Source organism: Myodes glareolus, chromosome 22 (genome assembly GCF_982192425.1).
Source record: "Myodes glareolus chromosome 22, mMyoGla1.1, whole genome shotgun sequence".
In the NCBI taxonomy this organism is placed as follows: Eukaryota; Metazoa; Chordata; class Mammalia; order Rodentia; family Cricetidae; genus Myodes; species Myodes glareolus.
The window spans coordinates 14,228,323-14,247,894 of record NC_142047.1 but is presented as its reverse complement, the minus strand read 5'-3'; the positions used below and the strand labels follow the sequence as shown (position 1 = coordinate 14,247,894).

Sequence of the window (19,572 nt, the reverse complement as noted above, 5' to 3'; positions counted from 1 at the left end):
AACTGGTAAGAATACTACACTGTGGCTATTATGTATCCCCTCTATGGAGAAGTGTCTGGTAAGACTGCTACACTGTATGACATGCCTCTGTTAGTGAGGGGAATACTGTGTATGTGTTTGAGCATGTGTGCTTATATGCTGGAGCAATGGATAATCATGGAAGCCCTTGCTTAAGATCTCAGACGATCTTGAGGTGTCCTTGAATTTTAGGTCCCCTGGGTTTCCTGGATTTTCCTAAGAATAGTCTGGCTCTCTTGTACCACACAGATAATGCTTGAAATATTTTCTTTCTTCTAGTACTAGAATATAGCTATCTAAATTTTTGAACATCTTTTATTATTTTTATGAACTTCATGACCAAAGTACCAAGGCCATATTTATTCAAATCATGGACAAACAGGGAGAGACCTGCCAGGGTTTGCCCAGGAGTATCCTGGAATGTCCATTGTCCAGACAGAGAGGCCAAGAGCTCAGGTGATTCCTGTGCTTATTTGTATTAACATTCTCCCAATCGAGGTGGTAGTTCTGTGATGGAATATTCCCATGACTGCTCATAAATCCTCAAATGTCACTTCTCCAAGAACTATTGCCTATAATTATATAATTATATTGCTATATAATTATTATCTATCTTTACTGTCACTTTTATCTCACTTAGTACATATCTTTAAATTTCTACGAACAGTTCTGTGTAAGATGGAACAACGTCCCATTTTTGTCTGCATTATTTCCACATATATTGGATGATGATTGGCAGATGATAGGTAGTTTAATTGGTGGATGTGTGAGGTTAGTTGATACAAGTATGACTGGAAAAGATTAGGAAAATATAGATATAAGTTGACTGGATGGTTTATAGATTATAAAAACATTGAAAAGTCGATTAATGAAAAATTAGAAATATATCACTAACTTTTGATGAAAGAATATTAACATACAGGATGAACAAAAGGGTGAATTGATTGAAAATCAATGAACAAATGGGGAGATAGATGACTATCTTAATATCCTATTAAGGCAGAAAAAGAAATTCTGGAAAATTGGGCTAGAAAATTATAACTTAGTTTCTGTATCAAATAATATTGTGATATGACACACTTCCAAAAAACTTGCTGAATACTCTCAGCCCCATGAATTCAGGAGGGTGTTTACTTGCAGATCCTAAGATACACCCAAGAGCAAAAATGTTCACAAAGTGAGCTTCCCTACTTTTGGAGGGCTGTCATACAATTTTTAATCATGTTATTATTGGAATACCTTTACCATATGAGTTATTTAATAATAAGAAAGGGAAAATGAAACTCACAACTAGGATCTGAGAACAACAGATCTGAAAGACAAGAAACTGTTATATGCAGTTTGTCCATGACAAAGGACAGCTAAGCAGGTGAAGATTGGAGTCAAGCACATAGAGTGATGGCCACTTGACTGTAGAATGGATATACTTACCATTCTTTGTGAGGTCTCCATGAGTTCTTCCTCTGTCTTCTGGCGCAAACAATGAACCATAACGGCTGATGTGGTAGTTTTACATCCAGAAAGATTAGCAACCAGCTGTCAAAGATCACAGCCAACAGCAGAAATCAAAGGCAATGACTATACCCTCCACTAATGTATGTAATGGACTCTATCTCATATTCATTTCTATCTAGGTCTCCCTCTTTGTATCTATCTATCTCTCTATATCTATCTATCTATCTATCTATCTATCTATCTATCTATCTATCTATCTATCTATCTATCTATCTATTTATCTATCTATCTGTCTATCTATCTAGACCATCATACAGTTCTGGTTGGTCTTAAGTTTGCTATATAGATTAGGTTTATCTAAAAGTGACAGTAATTCTCCTGCCTCTGCTCCTCAAAGTAATGGTATTATATGCATGAGTCACTATGCTCAGGTTCCACAAATTCTAAAGACAAGTTTTAAAAATGTACTTGTGGTGATTTGAATAAAAATGTGCCCTATAGGTCCATAGAGAGTGGCGCTATTAGGAGGCATGGCCTTGTTGGAGTAAGTGAGGCCATTTTTGTGGAAATGTGTCACTGGGGGTCTTTGAGGTCTCAGATGTTCAAGCTATTCCCAGTGTGGGACACAGTCTCCTTTTGCTGCTTGTGGTCAAGATATAGAACTCTCAGCTACATTTCCAACACCATGCCTGCCTGAATGTCATCATGCTTCCGGCCATGATGATAATAGACTAAACCTCTGAATTCTAAGCCATCCCCAATGAAATGTTTTCCTTTATAAGAGTTGTCATGGGCATGGTGTCTCTCCACAGCAATAGAAACTCTACCAAGGTAGTACTCTAGTCCAGCAAGTCTGGTTGGTGATCCTACAGAGTGTTGTTGCCTCTGATACTAACTGGAATAGTGAAATTTGGATACAGAAGTAGTATCTCCATTACTGTCAATTATCCCTATTAATATATTTATCTCTAACACCACAGGATATGCACAATCCTCCAGAATTTCAGTGCTTCTAAGGAGGTCATTTGTTATGGAGGTTTCAAATATTACTTCCTTCTCTTCCCAAATAGTTGACGGTAGGTATGTCATAGAATCTCTTTTTTGCCTCAGTTTCTCCACACAGGTGAGGATGATGTGACTGTGCCTATTTTTAAGGAGATTTGATGTACATGATGTGACTAAGACGTGCAGGATCTCAGGGCATCTACACAATGTTATTCATACAAAGGGACCTTGGACTCTGCATAGTGTGGTGCAGATGGAGTCATAGCAGTCCTCCCATTCTCACTTCAGGCATCCGTTGAGCATTTAAGATGAACCCCATGGAAAGAAAAATCCCCGAGGACCCCAGGAGAGCAAAGGGCACAGATGCTGTTCAGAGTGGTGTATGTACCTCAGCAACGGGCTTGACATCTTCTATAAACATAGCATTAGTGAGGACCACAGCACTCTCAGAAATGGCCCTGTGGAAGAGGTTCTTGGCCAGAGGAGAAAGCACCTGGAAGGGGAGAGAAGAAGAGGAGGAGATATGCTTACAAAGGTGGTCAGTTACTCTTTAAGGTGTCCTCCAGCTGCTCCTCTGCCCTGGCCATTCCTCTGTGGACATGGCAGACGTCATTTCTCCTGGTCTGCTTCCCAGAGATCTCTTTGGTTTGACATCCCCAAGAGAACATCAGTGGGATGGAAGAGACCAGAGTAAGAAACAGAGCAAGATCATGTGTCAGGTGCTCAAAAGAGCAACTGGAAAGACGATTTGTTAATTCTGTGCCACAGAGCCTGTCCTATCATTCCCATTTGTCAGAATATATCCTGGGAATAAGATCGTGGAGGCCTGCAAAAAATTTAAAGAGCTTATTCTTTGTCATAGTAAAACTTGGAAACAACTCAAGATCCTAACATTGCAATAATTGGCAGTAAGGATTTATTCTGACCATGAAATACTATGCAATTATAAAAGATATTGCTGAAGAAGCATTTTACAGGTAGGAAACTATTTATGTTGTATTACATTTTAAATTTATTTAGAGTAAAATAATGAAAGACCAAGTGTAGATATATATTTGGAAGAAAATGAAAAAAGGAGAGCGATTAAACATGAAATAGGAAGAGAAAAGATTATAGGTGTATGGGAGAAGTCAGATAGATGATATAGACAGCTAAATAAAATTCTGAGTTAAGATTAGAGAAATAAAAATAGAAATATTACAGTAATAATCCCTAGGTGGCAGGGAGATCAACAACATTTTTCTTTTTTAATTTTTTTTAAAGATATTTATTTATTTATTTATTATTTATTTATTATTATTTATTATTTATCTATTATTTATTTATTATTTATTTATTTATTTATTTATTTATTATGTATACAGTATTCTGTCTGTGTGTATGCCTGCATGCCAGAAGAAGGCATGTCACAGATGGTTGTAAGCCACCATATGGTTGCTGGGAATTGAACTCAGGACTTTTGGAAGAGCAGACAATGCTCTTAACCTCTGAGCCATCTCTCCAGCCCCAATAACATTTTTCTTTGCATTAATCTATATTCTCTCTTTTTTTTTGCTTAAGCATTTCCCCTTCTGAGTATGAAAACAATATATGTTTGAAAAATAGAGAAAATACATTAATATTAATTTTCTACTCAGCTCCAAGGCAGTTTCTTACAGCCCACGGATCCTTCTGTATATTCTCTAAATATTAATCAGGCTCGGTCTCACACACCAAGACACTTCACATCCCCCGTCTGCACCTGTGACCCATGTCTCTGCTCCATCCTTCCCCATTCTGCCTGTCCCTCCACTCTCACACCTACTTCCCCAGGACATCCAGGTTCTTCACAGTTGGCTGCCTCCCTCTCAGACATGTGAAGCTGTCAGACCTCAAGGGAAGCTCCACTCTGTCTTTGGACCTTAGGTTTTCTTTGTGAGTGGTTCTGGCTGGAAGCCAAACAAGGACACCTGCTCTAACTCATGCTGGAACTCACACTCCTGTTTGTACTTTTTACCATCACTACATCACAGAAAAAGTTGTGTGTGTGAGTGTGTAGAAACGGAAAGTTCTTGAGTCCCTGCATATGATACTAAGAAATTGTGTGTGTGTGTGTGTGTGTGTGTGTGTGTGTGTGTGTGTGTGAGAGAGAGAGAGAGAGAGAGGGGGGGGGGAGAGAGAGAGGGAGAGAGAGGGAGAGATGGGATTTCCCTGTGTATGCTGTGAATACCATTGATTAATAAAGAAACTTCCTTGAGCTTATAGCAGAGAAGGGCAGAGCTATGTAGGGAAAGCTAAACTGAGTGCTGGGAGAAAGAAGGTGGAGTCCGAGAGAAACTGTGTAGCCCGAAAACAGACTCCAGTAAGCCACAGCCTCGTGGTGATACACAGATTAATAGAAATGGGTTAAATTAAGATGTAAGAGTTTGCTAATAAGAAGCTAGAGCTAGTGGGCCAAGCAGTGATTTAATTAATACAGGTTCTGTGTGGTTATTTCGGGAGTCTGGGCTGCCAGGAAACAAGCAAGTGGTCTCCAACAACATGTGTGTGTGTGTGTGTGCATGTGCATTTGTGCATGTGTGTGTGTGTGTGCATGTGTGTGTGCATGCGTGTGTGTGTGTGTGTAGAAACTGAAAGTTCTTGAGTCTATGCTTGAGCTTCCCTGGTTAAAGGGTCACTGGACCTTAGGTCTCTGCCATCTGATGATGTGCTGTGAGTACAATTTTGTAAGACAAGATGTTCATGACTGGATTGAATAGTGGATGGATTTTAGGAGGTACAGACACATAAACCCAGGGACACTTACAAGAACAGAGACACTGAAAACTCCTGCTGACCCTCCAAAGATGGTTACAGAGCCTGGGTTGCCCCCAAAGTTGGCAATGTTGTCCTGGACCCAACATAGTACAGCCACCTGGTCCAAATGACCCCAGTTGCCCTTGTGGTGTTCATCTCCTGTGCTGCAAGAGAACAGATTAGTGTTTAGGCAGAGATGTCATGGCAAAGCTCGCAAGGATCTCAATACCTCAAATGGGCTGGGTACTGCACACTTTAGTCCTGACACAGAAGTCTAGCTGGATCTCACTTTACAACACTGCTCTATGTGGGGCTCTAGGCTTATCTTCCAGCAGCTGTGTACCAAGGGACCAGCATGCATGCAGCACTGCTCTGAGCTAGAGCACAGCTGGGAAGAAATCTCAAATCTCTGACTGCATTCAGTTCACACAGCAGACCATGAACCGGCAGCTGAAAAGACAATGATTCCAGATAGCAAAAGAAAATCAGGCAAACACCATGGCAGATGTGGCCTGTGGGGTGATGTTTTATTTCTTTTCACTGGGAAAGCCCTCTTTGAGACACTGATTTGGGTGGAGACCTGAATAAAATGAGGACACAGCCTTAGGACTGTCTGAGGAGTGGAGTTAGACTTAGAAGAAGCAGCAGAAGCAAAGATTCCAGGGTGGGGGACAACAGTGTAGACGTGGCTGCTGTGGGCCTTGGAAAGTGCTTTTGTGTCATTATAAGGGACATGGACACACTGCTAAGAGACAGCACAGGTCTTCGCGTCTCAGAGAACACTCCAAGCAAAGTGACTGTCATATTAAAATGGCAGGTATATAATAATAAATTATTCTAATAATTATCCCTGCCACAGACCCAGAGCTGTGATTAGAGTTACAGGAGAGGTCGCAGTGGCTGCACAGACCCAGAACATTGATTAAAGTTGCAGCAGAGGTCGCAATGGCTGCAGAGACCCACAGCTCTGATCAGAGTGACCAGAGAGTTTTGCAGTGGCTGCTATGGCATGGCTAAAGCTGTTCACCAACAGTTAACTGCTAGGATTCTTGTCTCTACTGTGGTATGGCACTATTTATCTGTGAAAGTACACGTAATTGATGAGATCAAAGACAAGGTGACTATGTCACATAAGGCACAGCTTTGCAAGGGGTCTGTAGAGAACTCATGGGACCTAGTTCATCAAAGGAACTTCGTTATAAAAATAACAAGATCTGGACTGGAGCAATGGCTCAGTGCATAACAGCACTTACTACTTCTGTCAAGTATCCAGCTTCAAATCTCAGCAAACAGTGGCATCTAATAATCAACCATAACTCCAGTTCCAGTGATCTGAAGCCCTCTTCTGGCCTCTGGAGGCATAACTTACTTGGTTCACAAACATACGTGTAGGCAAAACATGCATATGCATGAAATAAAAATGAGCACATCTTTAAAATTTTTGGAAATAGCCAGATCTCCCCTATCCTTAGCTTTCCACCTTGTCATGCGGTCGTTTCATGTACATTCCGTTCTTCTACATGTTTTATTTTTCATCTAAGGGCCGCCAGCAGTAGCCTGGCTGATTAAGCTAGCCACTCTTCCACTTTCAGCCCCTCAAAGCTTGTGTTAAAAAAATTTCTTTGTAATTAACTCGCTTCGAGTATTTTGTCTTCTTATCAGGAAATAGTCCAATGTAATGGGTAATGTGTAGACTAGAAAGTACAGTATCTTACCTGAAGAATCCCCAAATGCCAAGGCGGTACTGAATGGCCACCACCACCACATTTTCGTGGGCAGAGAGGGCCAGTCCATCATAGGTGGATGCCCCACCCACTACCAGTGCGCCTCCATGGATCCACACCATCACCTGGGCAAGAGCATAGCCAAGTTTGCAATCCGTAGCTTCAGTGCAGTGAGCTCGATTTTGGTGCTGCTAGGGAGTCGGGTCATAGGTCGCAGACTTGGGAACACAGTGAATGTCTTTCGGTTTGGTCATCAGCCTCTAGGCTTTGCTCACTATGGTTATCATGCAAATAACACCAATGCCCAGCAAGGCTATAACATGTATCTCTCTATTTCAGACTCTCTCAGCTCCTGCCCAGAATGGAATGTAACTCAGTACTCCCTGTATTTCTCATTTCTCAAATGCTTCCAAGATTCTCCAACTGAGAGCCTCATTATGGGAACAGCTCAAAGGTAAATATTGATTCCCTCACCCCCAGTGAGGTCTTATCATCCTATGCCTGGGTGAACATGAATTGTCAGCTCTTGTATTTCTGCTTTATCTCATCCCAGGTTACTCCTCAGTGCTGTACTAGACTTTCCCACAGGTAAGTGATTTTTCTGGTGAGACACATACTTATCCTAATGACTCTCTTTCCTAATGTGCCTCTCACACACACCCAAGTCCCCCTACCTTGCCAATCCCATCCCATCCTTGCTTTCTCCAGAAAGTCTTCAGTCTTCATTATCTCTGTGCCAACTATATACCTGCTCCTCTAATACACTTAAGCTAAAGAGGAGGTATAATTCATTTTTTTATTTAAAGAGCACATCAATAAGGGAAGAAATGAGAGCATGAAAATAATATCCAGATAACAGCAATGAAAACCAAAATTAGCACACAGACCCAGAATTGTCCTATGCTCTAGAACTAACCTAGCCACGAGGTAGGGAAAGTATTTTCCTATGTGACCACTAAGAAGTGTTCCTCTTTGCCGAGAGATCACAGAAAACAGAGGTAGAGGCAAAGCTTCCATCTGGCCCCAACCCCTGGATGCCGAGTGTCCCACTCTCTACTCATGGCTGCAGTGCAGTGAGCTCACGGTGAGCCAGGACCCAGACTGTCCTGCAGGGCTGCCTAGCGTGTCAATGGCTGAATACAGTGAGCTCATGGTGAGCCAGGACCCAGACTGTCCTGCAGGGCTGCCTAGTGTGTCAATGACTGCAGAGCAGTGAGCTCACGGTGAGCCAGGACCCAGGCTGTCTTGCAGGGCTGCCTGGTGTGTCAGCATGACTGTGAGCACTCAGTAGAACTGCGATGCAGCTTTCGAGTCATTGAGCTCTCACAGGACAGTTCCCATGTGAGAAAACAGGCTGAGGTGAAGGAACAGCTCCGCTCTCTCATCTGGGAAGCACAGACCCCGTGGCTCTAAAACCCATGTCCACAGCCAGAGTATCTCCTAGGATGTCTCCTGTCATGGAGCCCTCAAGCCTGTCTCCTCCCTTGAGCATCCCTGCAGCCTCAGGAGAGACTGAGTCAGTGTCATCTAAGACTGAAGGCTGAGCCAAAGGATGGTGGACAATGATGTGCTGAAGAGGGTATGATGTAACTCTGCAGACACAAGGACAAGGGCTTAAGTTTCTCCTTATTCTAACCCCAAGTCCAACCATCGTGTTTGGGGTTACTCAGTGCACTGTAGAAGATGGTGATGTGTCATACTCCCCATGAGTGCTGAGCACATGTAGTATTTATCTTAACATACAAATCTACAAATTATCCCCCATGCCATGGCTCCACACCAAAGGGCTTCTGGAAAATTTGTTGGTTGTTGCCATTTTACAACCAAAGCGCCACCTTCCTTTTCATCTCCAGACATCAGATGCCCACCCACCCCCCAGCCCTCTGATCTGTGCTTGGCAGTCTCTTCCATCTCTGGCACTGTGTTTCCATGTGAAATGACTCACTTGGTCATCAGACCGTGTCAAAGACAGCTAGACAGGGAAATGAGCTACACAGGTGCTGCCTAAGTGAGAGAAAGTGCTGATGGGATTGTCTCAGTGTTCTCATTTCTCCTTCCCTCATGGGACAGTGAAAGCCATCACCTGGCAATGGAAGTTTTTACATTTGTCACACATCACCTGAGAATAAAGGTGCCAGACCCTGTCTAGGAAGCATGGGTATGATGGGTCAGATCACCATGGCCTGAGAATAAAGGTGACACACGCCCTCCCTCCCAGACACTCTCTAGAAGCACAGGATCGATGGACAGATCACACATGGGCCTGAGAATAAAGGTGACACACTCCCTTCTCTCCCACAGCCTCAGTTTCTCTAACCAGAAAGAGATTTAGGTTGCTGAATTTCCTATGAGCATCCTTTTCAATTCCCCCTTTTAAAGAATGATCTCTTAGTCTTTCTGGGGATTGGAGTCTAACCTTATAATGAAAACAAACATTCTTTTTCTTCTATTTCTGTGAGAAAACTTGGAAATTTAAGATGTACATTCCAAGGTGGTTTTGATTTGCATTTCCCTGATCGCTAAGGAGGTTGAGCATGACCTTAAGTGTCTTCTGGCCATTCGAAGTTCATCTGTTGTGAATTCTCTGTTAAGTTCAGTACCCCCATTTTTTAATTGGGTTAATTAGAGTTGTAGTGCCTAGTTTCTTGAGTTCTTTGTATATTTTGGAGATCAGACCTTTGTCTGATGAGGGGTTGGTGAAGATCTTCTCCCAGTCAGAAGGCAGCCTTTTTGTCCTACTGACAGTGTCCTTTGCTTTACAGAAGCTTCCCAGTTTCAGTAGATCCCATTTATTCATTGTTTCTCTTATTGTCTGTGCTGCTGGGGTCCTACTTAGGAAGAGGCCTCCTGTGCCTTTATCTTGTAGACTACTTCCCACTTTCTCTTCTATCAGGTTCAAAGTGGACGGATTAATGTTGATGTCTTTAATCCATTTGGACTTGATTTTTGTGCATGGTGATAGATATGGATCTACTTTCATTTTTTTACAGGTTGACATCCAGTTATGCCAGCACCATTTGTTAAAGATGCTTTCCTTCTTCCATTGTATACCTTTAGCTCCCTTGTCGAAAATTAGGTGTTCATAAGTTTGTGAGTTAATATCTGGGTCTTCTATTCGATTCCATAGGTCGATTTCTCTGTTCTTATGCCAATACCAAGCTGTTTTCAATACTGTAGCTCTATAATAGAGTTTGAAGTCAGGGATGGTAATGCCTCCAGAAGTTCTTTTATTGTATAAGATTGTTTTGGCTATCCTGGGTTTTTTGTTTTGCCATATAAACTTGATTATTGTTCTCTCAAGGTCTGTGAAGAAGTTTGATGGGATTTTGATGGGGATTGCATTGAATCTATAGATTGCTTTTGGTAGAATTGCCATTTTTACTATGTTGATTCTCCCAATCCAAGAGCAGGGGAGGTCTTTCCATTTTCTGGTATCCTCCTCAATTTCTTTCTTCAAAGACTTAAAGTTTTTGTCAAATAGGTCTTTCACTTCCTTGGTTAGAGTAACCCCAAGATATTTTATGCTATTTGTGGCTATCATGAAAGGTGATGCTTCTCTGATTTCCGTCTCTGCTTCTTTATCCTTTGTGTATAGGAGGGCCACTGATTTTTTGGAGTTGATCTTGTATCCTGCCACGTTACGATACCATCTTACACCTGTCAGAATAGCTAAAGTCAAAAACACCAACGATAGCCTATGCTGGAGAGGATGTGGGGTGAGGGGAACACTCATCCATTGTTGGTGGGAATGCAAACTCGTGCAGCCACTGTGGAAATCAGTGTGGCGGTTTCTCAGGAAACTGGGAGTCAACCTCCCTCAGGACCCAGCAATACCACTCTTGGGAATATACCCTAAAGATTCCCTAACATACTACAAGAACATTTGTTCAACTATGTTCATAGCTGCACTATTTGTAATAGCCAGAACATGGAAACAACCTAGGTGCCCCTCAATAGAAGAATGGTTAAAAAAGGTGTGGAACATATATACATTAGAGTTTTACTCGGCTGTTAAAAACAATGACATCTTGAATTTTGCATGCAAATGGATGGAAATAGAAAACGCTTTACTGAGTGAGGTAAGCCAGACCCAAAAAGAGGAACACGGTATGTATTCACTCATAAGTGGATTCTAACCATAATTAAAGGTCTTTGAGCTTATTATTCGTGATCCTAGAGAAGCTAAATAAGAAGATGAACCTGATGAAGATTATTTAGCTATCCACCAGGAGGTAGGAAATAGACAAGAGTCCCAGGTAACCTCGGGTGCATGGGGGGGGTGGGAGGGTCGATGGAGGGGGAGAGGGCTAGAGAGAAGGGAGTAGGGGAGGAACGGGGAAAGCTTGGTGGCCGGGGATGGGGGGGGAGGGAGGTAGGATGAATATGGGATCAGGGAACAATATATTTCAACTAAGGGAGCCATTTTAGGGTTTACAGGAGACTTGATTATATATGGGATCCCAGGTCCAAGGAGAAATCCCCCAGATTGCTCTCTGGACAGAGGAGAGGGTGCCTGAATCGGCCGTGGCCCATGACCATACTGATGTATATTTTGCTTATCACCATAGATCCTTCGTCTGGCGAAGGACAGCTATGCAGTCGGAGGCCCACATTGGAGCAACGGATTGAGCCCCCCGAGGTCCGGAGGGGGAGCGGAAGGAGGAGGAACATGAAAGACGAAATCAGTACTGCGAGGGATGCTATCACCCACTGATACAAGGGAACGGATCTGATGAGAATTTACCAGGGCCAGTCGGACTGGGACTGAACGAGGACGTGATCTAGCCAGATTCTCGGAATTTGGCCGGATTCTCTGACTGTGGCTGGCCCGGGGTCTTTCTGAAAAGCCATTGACTATGACACTGGGACCTGTTTCCTCTGCATATGCTGGATTTTGGGGATCCAGTCTGTTTGGACGCTCGCCTTCCTGGACCTGGAGGGAGGGGGAGGGAGCTGGAGCTTCCCACAGGGCAGGAAACCCTGACTGCCCTGGGGGACGGAGGGGAAGGAGGGGGGTAGTGGGGGGAGTGGGAGGGTGTTGGGAGGGGGGGGCGGAAATGGAAACTTTTATAATTTAATAAAATTTACAAAAAAAAATGTACATTCCAAATGTACCATAATCTCCACTGAAATCTGATGTCACTGGTAAAATCTGAGGTCACACTGTGAAAAAAGCTTTGGCTCTGGTATCAGCCCTGGCCTCTGAGTCGCTGCTACCAGCTGCCTTCATCCCTTTCTGGTTGCTTAGAAGAGGGGGAGGCTGGAACTCAGCTCACTCGTCCAGTGGTCCCCACACTTACTGGCAGCCGGCTGTTCTTTGTCAAATTGGCAGGAGTGTATATATTCAGGTAGAGACAGTCTTCAGAAAACTGTAGAGGGATGTTCTCCTTTCTGTTGGTGAAAAGTTCTGAGAGCACCTGTCCTCCAGCTGCATCTTGGGAGCACCTGGGAGGGGAGAGAGAATATCTGAGGTTCCACTAGATTAAAGTTTGGGCTTGTTACCCCGGAGTTGACCTTGTACTTGGAGTTTTGAGCATATAACTGAAGTTATTCACATGGGACTGGAGTCATTGTCAGGGATAAGAGACTCTTTATAGGTTCCTGGTGGGACTTCTGAGATGCTAGATTCTCCCACGACTGCAGAAGCAGCATTTTGTATCTCTCCCTTCCTGGAGCCTTTGAGGGGGACCATAAAGAGAGACACTCATATGCCAACCGCCCTAGACAATGGAGTTCCCCGCACTGTCTGGACAAGGTTTGCTCACTGGGTCGTGAGATGCCAATGTAGGTAAACATGCTCTTTCTTGGGAAACTTCCATGAAACAGGAAAATGACCTGCAGTGACAGGCAGCCCATTACAAGTCAGAGATGCTATCTTTGGGGGACACCACAGGAAGACATCCTTCTGGTTCTGTCTCTACCACTGATCTGCTGGGTAATCTTGGCTAAATTCTTTGCTTGCTCTGGCTTTAGCCTGCCATGGCCAGGTGAAGTGAGTGCTGTCTCCAAGCACCTCCCCATCTGGCCTGCTAAAGGTTCTTTCATCTTCCTTTCCCAGCAATAATCACAAGTCCAGTGTAGAGTGGAGTTGGTAGCCATAATTGAGTTCTATGGAGTTCCAGGCACCAATAAACATCTCTTGAGCAGGAAGTCATTTAAGTCTCTCACTAGACCCAAGTGTCCGTGATCCTGTTTCACAGATGGTGTCTGGCTTCCAGATTGTCAAATAGAAACTGGAGGTGCTCAGATCACATGCTTCCATAGCTGTCCCATGATAGAAACAGAAAAGGAAAGGTGGCTTTCAAAACGTCTCTAGTCTAAATAATTTTCCTACCCAGTGGGAGAAAGAAGCACAATTCACAGAAATAGAAAATAAATATCCAATGAGGGATGACAAGTTCAACTTCATTAGTGTTTAGAACCCACAAATGAAGACCGACATTGCATTATTTTATTTTTACAACGTTTTGCTGCTTATCCATTATATACATTTTTTTTTTTGAGCAAGGCTAAGCCTGGGGAAAGTTCCACTGAATGGAAGTTTTCTTATTTCCCCGGAAAAGTGTGTGCAGCTTAGATATTTCTGGAGACAAACTGATCAAATTCCTACGCTTTAATTTAGAAATGTTACTTCTTGAACTTATTCCCAATTCCCACGATTGTGTGCAATGATTTGGTTACAGCAAACTTATCACAGTGTTGTTAAACTGTTAAGAACATTAAAAGAACTTAACCCAAATAAAATATTAGGTGTATAAAGTCTAGTTTCATCCCTAGTTAATATAACCACTAAACATTGGTTGCTACATTTATAGTGTAGAATAATGTCAATGTTATAAATGTTATCCAAATTTTCTGTCTCTTTAATCCTTGTATAAAGGAGGACAAACACAAACAAAAGACTGGAAATAGAAGCTCAAATGCTAGCAGAAATTCTGTGTAGCTGACTTGTACATGATGTTTAACTTTCTTTACATTTATTTCTTCATTTTCCCCTGACTTCAGTTTTCAGTATTTACGTCTTATATTTGCAATCAGAATGGGAAAAATAGCAAGTAATATTTTTAGAAGAAATGAATGCAATGATAAGGAGACAGCCAGAAGTGGAATCTTAGGAAACCTCAACACTCCCTTGCTGAGGGCACATGTACTGTCTGCACCGACATATTTAGGAAGCTGTCTGGACTCCGTGGACTTCTCCACTTGGTTCCTACGTTGACTGAGGGACACTAGCTGCTGCACAGCTGTGACTAGGTGGCTGTGCAGACCTGGGTGTGAGAACTCGCAGTTACCCTCATCTTCACCCATACAGCCCCGCCCACACATTCTCAAGCAACACTAAGGTTCTAGACAGGAGAGTAAGGTACCTTACTTCATCCCCTCTACTCTGAAAGAAGCCTACCCCAGCGGCTTACATAGGAGGGTAGGAGGTGGCATTCTTCACGAAGCTCCAGGACTCTGCAGGCTGTGGTGGAGCAAACCTCAGGGATCGAAGAGGAGGCTTGGCAAAGGGGACTCCCAGGAAGACGGCCACAGGCTGTGCGAATCCTTTTAAACTGACATATTTCCCCAGGACTTTGCCATGAACAGTGTTCACCACAGGTGGTGAGGACGGGTGCCCTGCTGGACAAGAGAAAATGGGAACACATCAGTAAGGAAAAGGCAGACCTGCATTGCTCGTGAGTTTGTCACTTTAGGACTGATGGCATTGATAAAATCATCTGAACCCTTCTGGAACACGCCTTTAATCCCAGTACTTGGGAGGCAGAGGTAGGTGGATCTCTGTGAATTCAAGGCCAGCTTGGTCTACAGAGAGAGAGTTTCAGGACAGCCAGAGCTACACTAAGAAAGCCAGTTTTAGAAAAAAGCAGCCAGCCGAAGTCACTGCAGAAAGAGAGAAAGAGAGTTACTGGGCATGAATATGAGCTTTGGCTTCCGCTAGAAACGTTCATCTATTGGGATCCTGGTGCAGAGCTGCTCACTGGGTGAGATGATGGACTAGCGTGGTCCCTGCCCTCAGGAGGGCTCACCTTGTAGGAGGGCAGCAGACACTCTGTACTTACTGCTGATGGTCGACTACGGTGGTCCCCGTCCTCAGGAGGGCTCACCTGTGACTTAGAGCATGGGGATGAGTGAAAAAGGGAAGGTGGTGGAGTGGGGCTGATAGAACAGGGAGGAGAAAGTGCTGTGGCTCACAGAAAGCATAGCACCTGGCTGGGAAGGACGGGTGCCCTATGCCCGCCCTCAGGAGGGGCCCATGAGAGAGAAAGTTAATCCTGGATGAGAAAGTGCCAGCAGGGAAGGCCCTGAATGACCGGAAAAGGGGTTTTAATTAGAGGACAGATACACAGCAGAAGTAGTTCTGTGGGAAAGCTTCTAGAATATTGTTTTTGTGGTTCTGAGCACACTCTTCCAGAGGGGAGGGACTGGACGTTAAGCCATCTGTCCCATTGTCTCCGTTCTTGTAGAAGACACAGTTTTGGCAGCTTCCTCACCTCTCCTATTTCTATTCATTGTGGGACCTGTGCAAGCCAGGCTGGTCTTTCCTTATATGACTGATGGACTTATAGACACTTGATCATGGCCACTCTGATTCTTCTCTTGTCTTTACACAGTTCCTCAAAGAAGCCTTGCCAGCTGCCTACTCAACAGGGGAGCAGGCAAGATTTCAACATGGACCCATTACCTAAACATGACAATGAGATGGTTTTGCAGGGTAGCCAGCAGCGAGAGAAATTTCTGCTCGGAATTTCTGTCTGTTCTTACTCTGCCTTGCCTTTTGGTTCAAACCTTGCACTGTTACAAGGAAGGAAGATATAAATTGAGACAGAGCTTTCAGGGTTCTGATGGCCGAGCACTGGGTCAAAAATAGACTTGGGCATCTGCGACATTAGGGAGCTGCATTCCCAGGTTGCCTTAGGTTTTCTTCCATGTAGGGACTTAGGCATATGCCAAACCCCTCATTGACCTCAGTACTGATGGTGGATTTTGCTTTCTATATCTGTTGTTTTGGTGCATGAGGCTCTGCATATCCTGAGGGACCTGTGACCCTCAGGATCTAAGTAATACCGGCCCCACCCCAGTTTCCTCCTTTATCTGAGTTTCTTGCCTAGGTCACCCCACCTGTCTTGGTTTCCAAGATCTAAACACCAGAAACCTGAGGACAGTCATATAATTCCCAGACCCCCTGAGGAGCTCTAGGCCAGCTAACTCTCCTCTCTTCTTTTCAAGTGAAACTATAGTGCTGTCCCTTGCCCTTGTCCCTCCACTACCCTGGTTCTGACTGACCCACTGTTTTCTCTTCTACACCATCCCTGTGATCTGTCCCTCTCTCTTGGGAGCTTGAGGACAAAATAATCATTTCAATAGTCTGATGTAACCAAAGCAAAATTTCTACTAATGCTTTAAGTTTTTACTCAATCCTTTTGTCTATCTCTTGACCTAACCTCTTGCCTATCTCTAGAACTAGGGCATCCTAAATGATGTAGAAACAACCACACACCACCTCCTATTTTGTCCTCAGTGAAGAGGAGACCCTGTCATCTCTACTGTAGAGGGGGGGGTCATCTGGACACTGCACCATCTAGGCACCTCCAGTTAAGGATATAGACTTGGAGTTGGATAGACTTGGAGTTGTTGACTGGAAGTCAGTCTTGTGTCTGGCTCCTGAATTTATATTTCCAACATTTTGCTCAGCCTCTCTATGGCCTGCATGCAGATTGACTAAGAACCCCAGGGAAACAGACTAACCTTTCTCCAGTTTTCCTGTGCCAGGCAGCTGGATATCCGGGGTCTGTCCTCCCCTAGGTCTCTGAGAGACTAAGGTTCTTTGTGCTTCACTGCGCCACTTCAGGAAAGCAAAATATCACCGAGCAACCAGGACTATTATGTCCTTGTTCTGCAAATGCCCTCGTGCCCAGAACAAAGACTGAGAACACACACCCAGACATTTGCAATCTGAAAGAACTTACCCCAAGCTTTGCAAGCAGCAAGAGAAAGCTAGGCCAGAGGGGAGCCACATTGTGGATGGACAGGACTCTGTGGGACTGTGAGGTATCTGCTGCTTTAGCAATGCTTCTACTGTGGACCCAGGGACCCGCCTCCTTAAGTTTTCATCAACCAGGGCAGCTATGTAACCTAAGATGACACAAAAGCTCTCCTCTTCCAAAGAGCTTCCTGGGTGTCAGTTGGGACCTCTAAGCCACACCCACTAGGAGTTTAACCTCTTTTATCTGGTCCGGTCCGTATCCAATACTCAGATTACAAACAGCCAGACTCCCATCCAACAGCTTCTTATGTACGTGTTTCTCCCTACAATGCTCTCGCTGTCACCTCAATGCACTTTGGATTCTTAGGAGCAGGCAGCAGCAGGCAGGTGCCTGCAGGTAGGGGGAAGTTTTGGTCTGGGCTCCTTATACAAAGCAGGAAATTGTTACATCATACTCACACTGCTCAACTGGAAAGTAAGGACACATTGCTCAGTCTCCCTGGATTGGCATTTCTTAGACTCATGCTCCATGCTCTCAAGTTTGGAAGGAATCTCACTTTCCATCAACCTTCAGTATCTGCAGTATGTATACCAAGTGACCTGGCCCACCACATGGCACCTTCAGGGTCAAGGACATTACCATTCAGAACAAGGGCATATAACACAATGTTCATACAGTAAAGCTTCCCTGATAGCAATCATTGATTCTAAGAGTCTATGTATCTATGGATTCTTCAAACATTTGCGAAGTTGTGTGTCCTCTTCTTTCATAGGAACGTACAACAGCAGGTGGCGGTAGGTGGTGCATCTCTAGAATGGCTGGCTCTAGCCTGTTTCAAGAATGTCCATCGCCTCCTCATGCTTTCATGTCTGGGTACTGCTTTTCATCTTACCGTTGTGTATTTGGTGTATTTTACTTAGCCATTTATTTTTAAGTCTTTGAGATACATCACTAGGTTGTTTGTGTTTCCATTTTCATTTGATTTTAAGAATCTTTTATTACTTAAAAGTTAGAAAATTTCAATTGATTCATTTTGGAAAAAGTTCATGAACTGATAAAATAATAGATACTCTATAGTTCCTTGGGTGACTATTCTGTGAATTTAAATCCATTGATGCATATCTATGTCTTTCTAAAATGCAGGCGGCCATGACAGAACTCCTTTGTTCTGAGTCACGTAAGTCGTGTCTCCATTTTCATTTCACTTAAGGAATTTTGTCATCTGCTCCCTCTTCCCTCTGTTTCTTTAATGAATCATTGTTCATTGCAAATTATATTGTGCAGTCTTCATTATTCATACTTGTCTGATTTCTTTATAGTTTCATTCTCTATGATCTGACACAGTGAAAGAAGTTATTGCAACTTCCATATTCATATTTGTACATGCTTTATGTTTGCTAAGACTTTATTATCTAAAATATGACCTGTTTGGAAATCATTCCATAAGATGATGAAATGATTGTGGATTTTGTATCTGTTATGAAATACTCCGTAAATTTCTTTGGAGTTCATATGACGTGCTGGGTAATTTAATTCTAATATTTATTGCCTTTTTTATTTTGATGATCTCCCTATTGGTAGAGGAGGGTATTGAAATCACCCATTGTGTTTGTGTTAGAGTCCTGATATTACTGCTATTGTGTTGGTACCCTAACATTTTATGAATTTGCTATCATTGTATTTTGGGATGGGTTTGTGTATTTATCAATATGTCTTTTCTGACTCCTTTTGTTCTGAAGTCTCTTGAGTCAAGTATGATTATAGCTTCTCTTGCTTTCTTTCAGGTTCTACTCATTTGGATGTTGTTTCCCCTCTATTTGTGGAAGTTTTTCATGGTGATGTGAGTTTCTTGCAAGTAACAAATTGTTGAGTACATCTTTAGCAATCTAATCAGCTAATCTGTGTCTTTTATTTAGAGAAATAAAACTGTTTACAATCTTTGGTTTTTAGCAGTCTGCACTAGTTCTGCTGTTTATTGTTTTCTTCTAGTTGTTTGAATGAGTTTTGCCTGCCTCTTTCTCTTCTGTTTTCCAGAGCTTTGGCTACTCACTGATTTAACAATGCTTGATTTTTCATGATCTTCATTTGCTTATTTTCTCTTTTCTTGTGACTTAGTCTTTCTTTTCTCGTCATGGCTGATTTTTATCTTACTTCTCTAATGCTGGTTTAGCACTCATAAATCTCTTAGTTATGTATTTTGAATGCTTTTTTCTACTTCAGTTTTGAAGACTAACTTTGCTGGTATAAGTAATCTAGATGGGTTATTATTTTTATTTGACAAATGAAAACAAAGACGAAAATAACAGAATGTACTAAAATATTAGAAATCAATAAATGTTTACAAATAAATAAGTGTAATAAAACAGAATATATTCAATAGAAAGAACTGTGAAAGAAGGGAGGGAAAAATAAAATTAAACAGCACAATAAGAGCTTGTGGGATGGCTGAGTATGTACAGTCCCTTGTTACCTGACAACCTTCGTTCTATCTTCAGACCCACACCCTGGAAGGAGAGGACTGATCCCTATAGATTATATTTGTATTGTTCATCCTGACCAGTGAGGTATTTTAGGAGTGGAGCCAATTGTAGCTCTTTAGATTCTTT

At 42.9% G+C, this 19,572-nt stretch overlaps 1 protein-coding gene across 1 annotated transcript; it reads right to left on the bottom strand.

The window, feature by feature from the left end:
- Positions 1-1,122: 1,122 nt before the first annotated feature.
- Positions 1,123-17,496, bottom strand: LOC148118441 (putative inactive carboxylesterase 4). Its single transcript, XM_087900639.1, has 9 exons — positions 17,425-17,496; positions 16,728-16,824; positions 14,393-14,597; positions 12,278-12,422; positions 6,969-7,102; positions 5,264-5,417; positions 2,867-2,971; positions 1,450-1,554; positions 1,123-1,161 (listed from the first exon to the last, which is right to left on the bottom strand). Exons 1-9 carry the CDS (start codon positions 17,494-17,496, stop codon positions 1,123-1,125), a joined length of 1,056 nt encoding a protein of 351 aa, XP_087756765.1.
- Between the last annotated feature and the right edge of the window lie 2,076 nt (positions 17,497-19,572).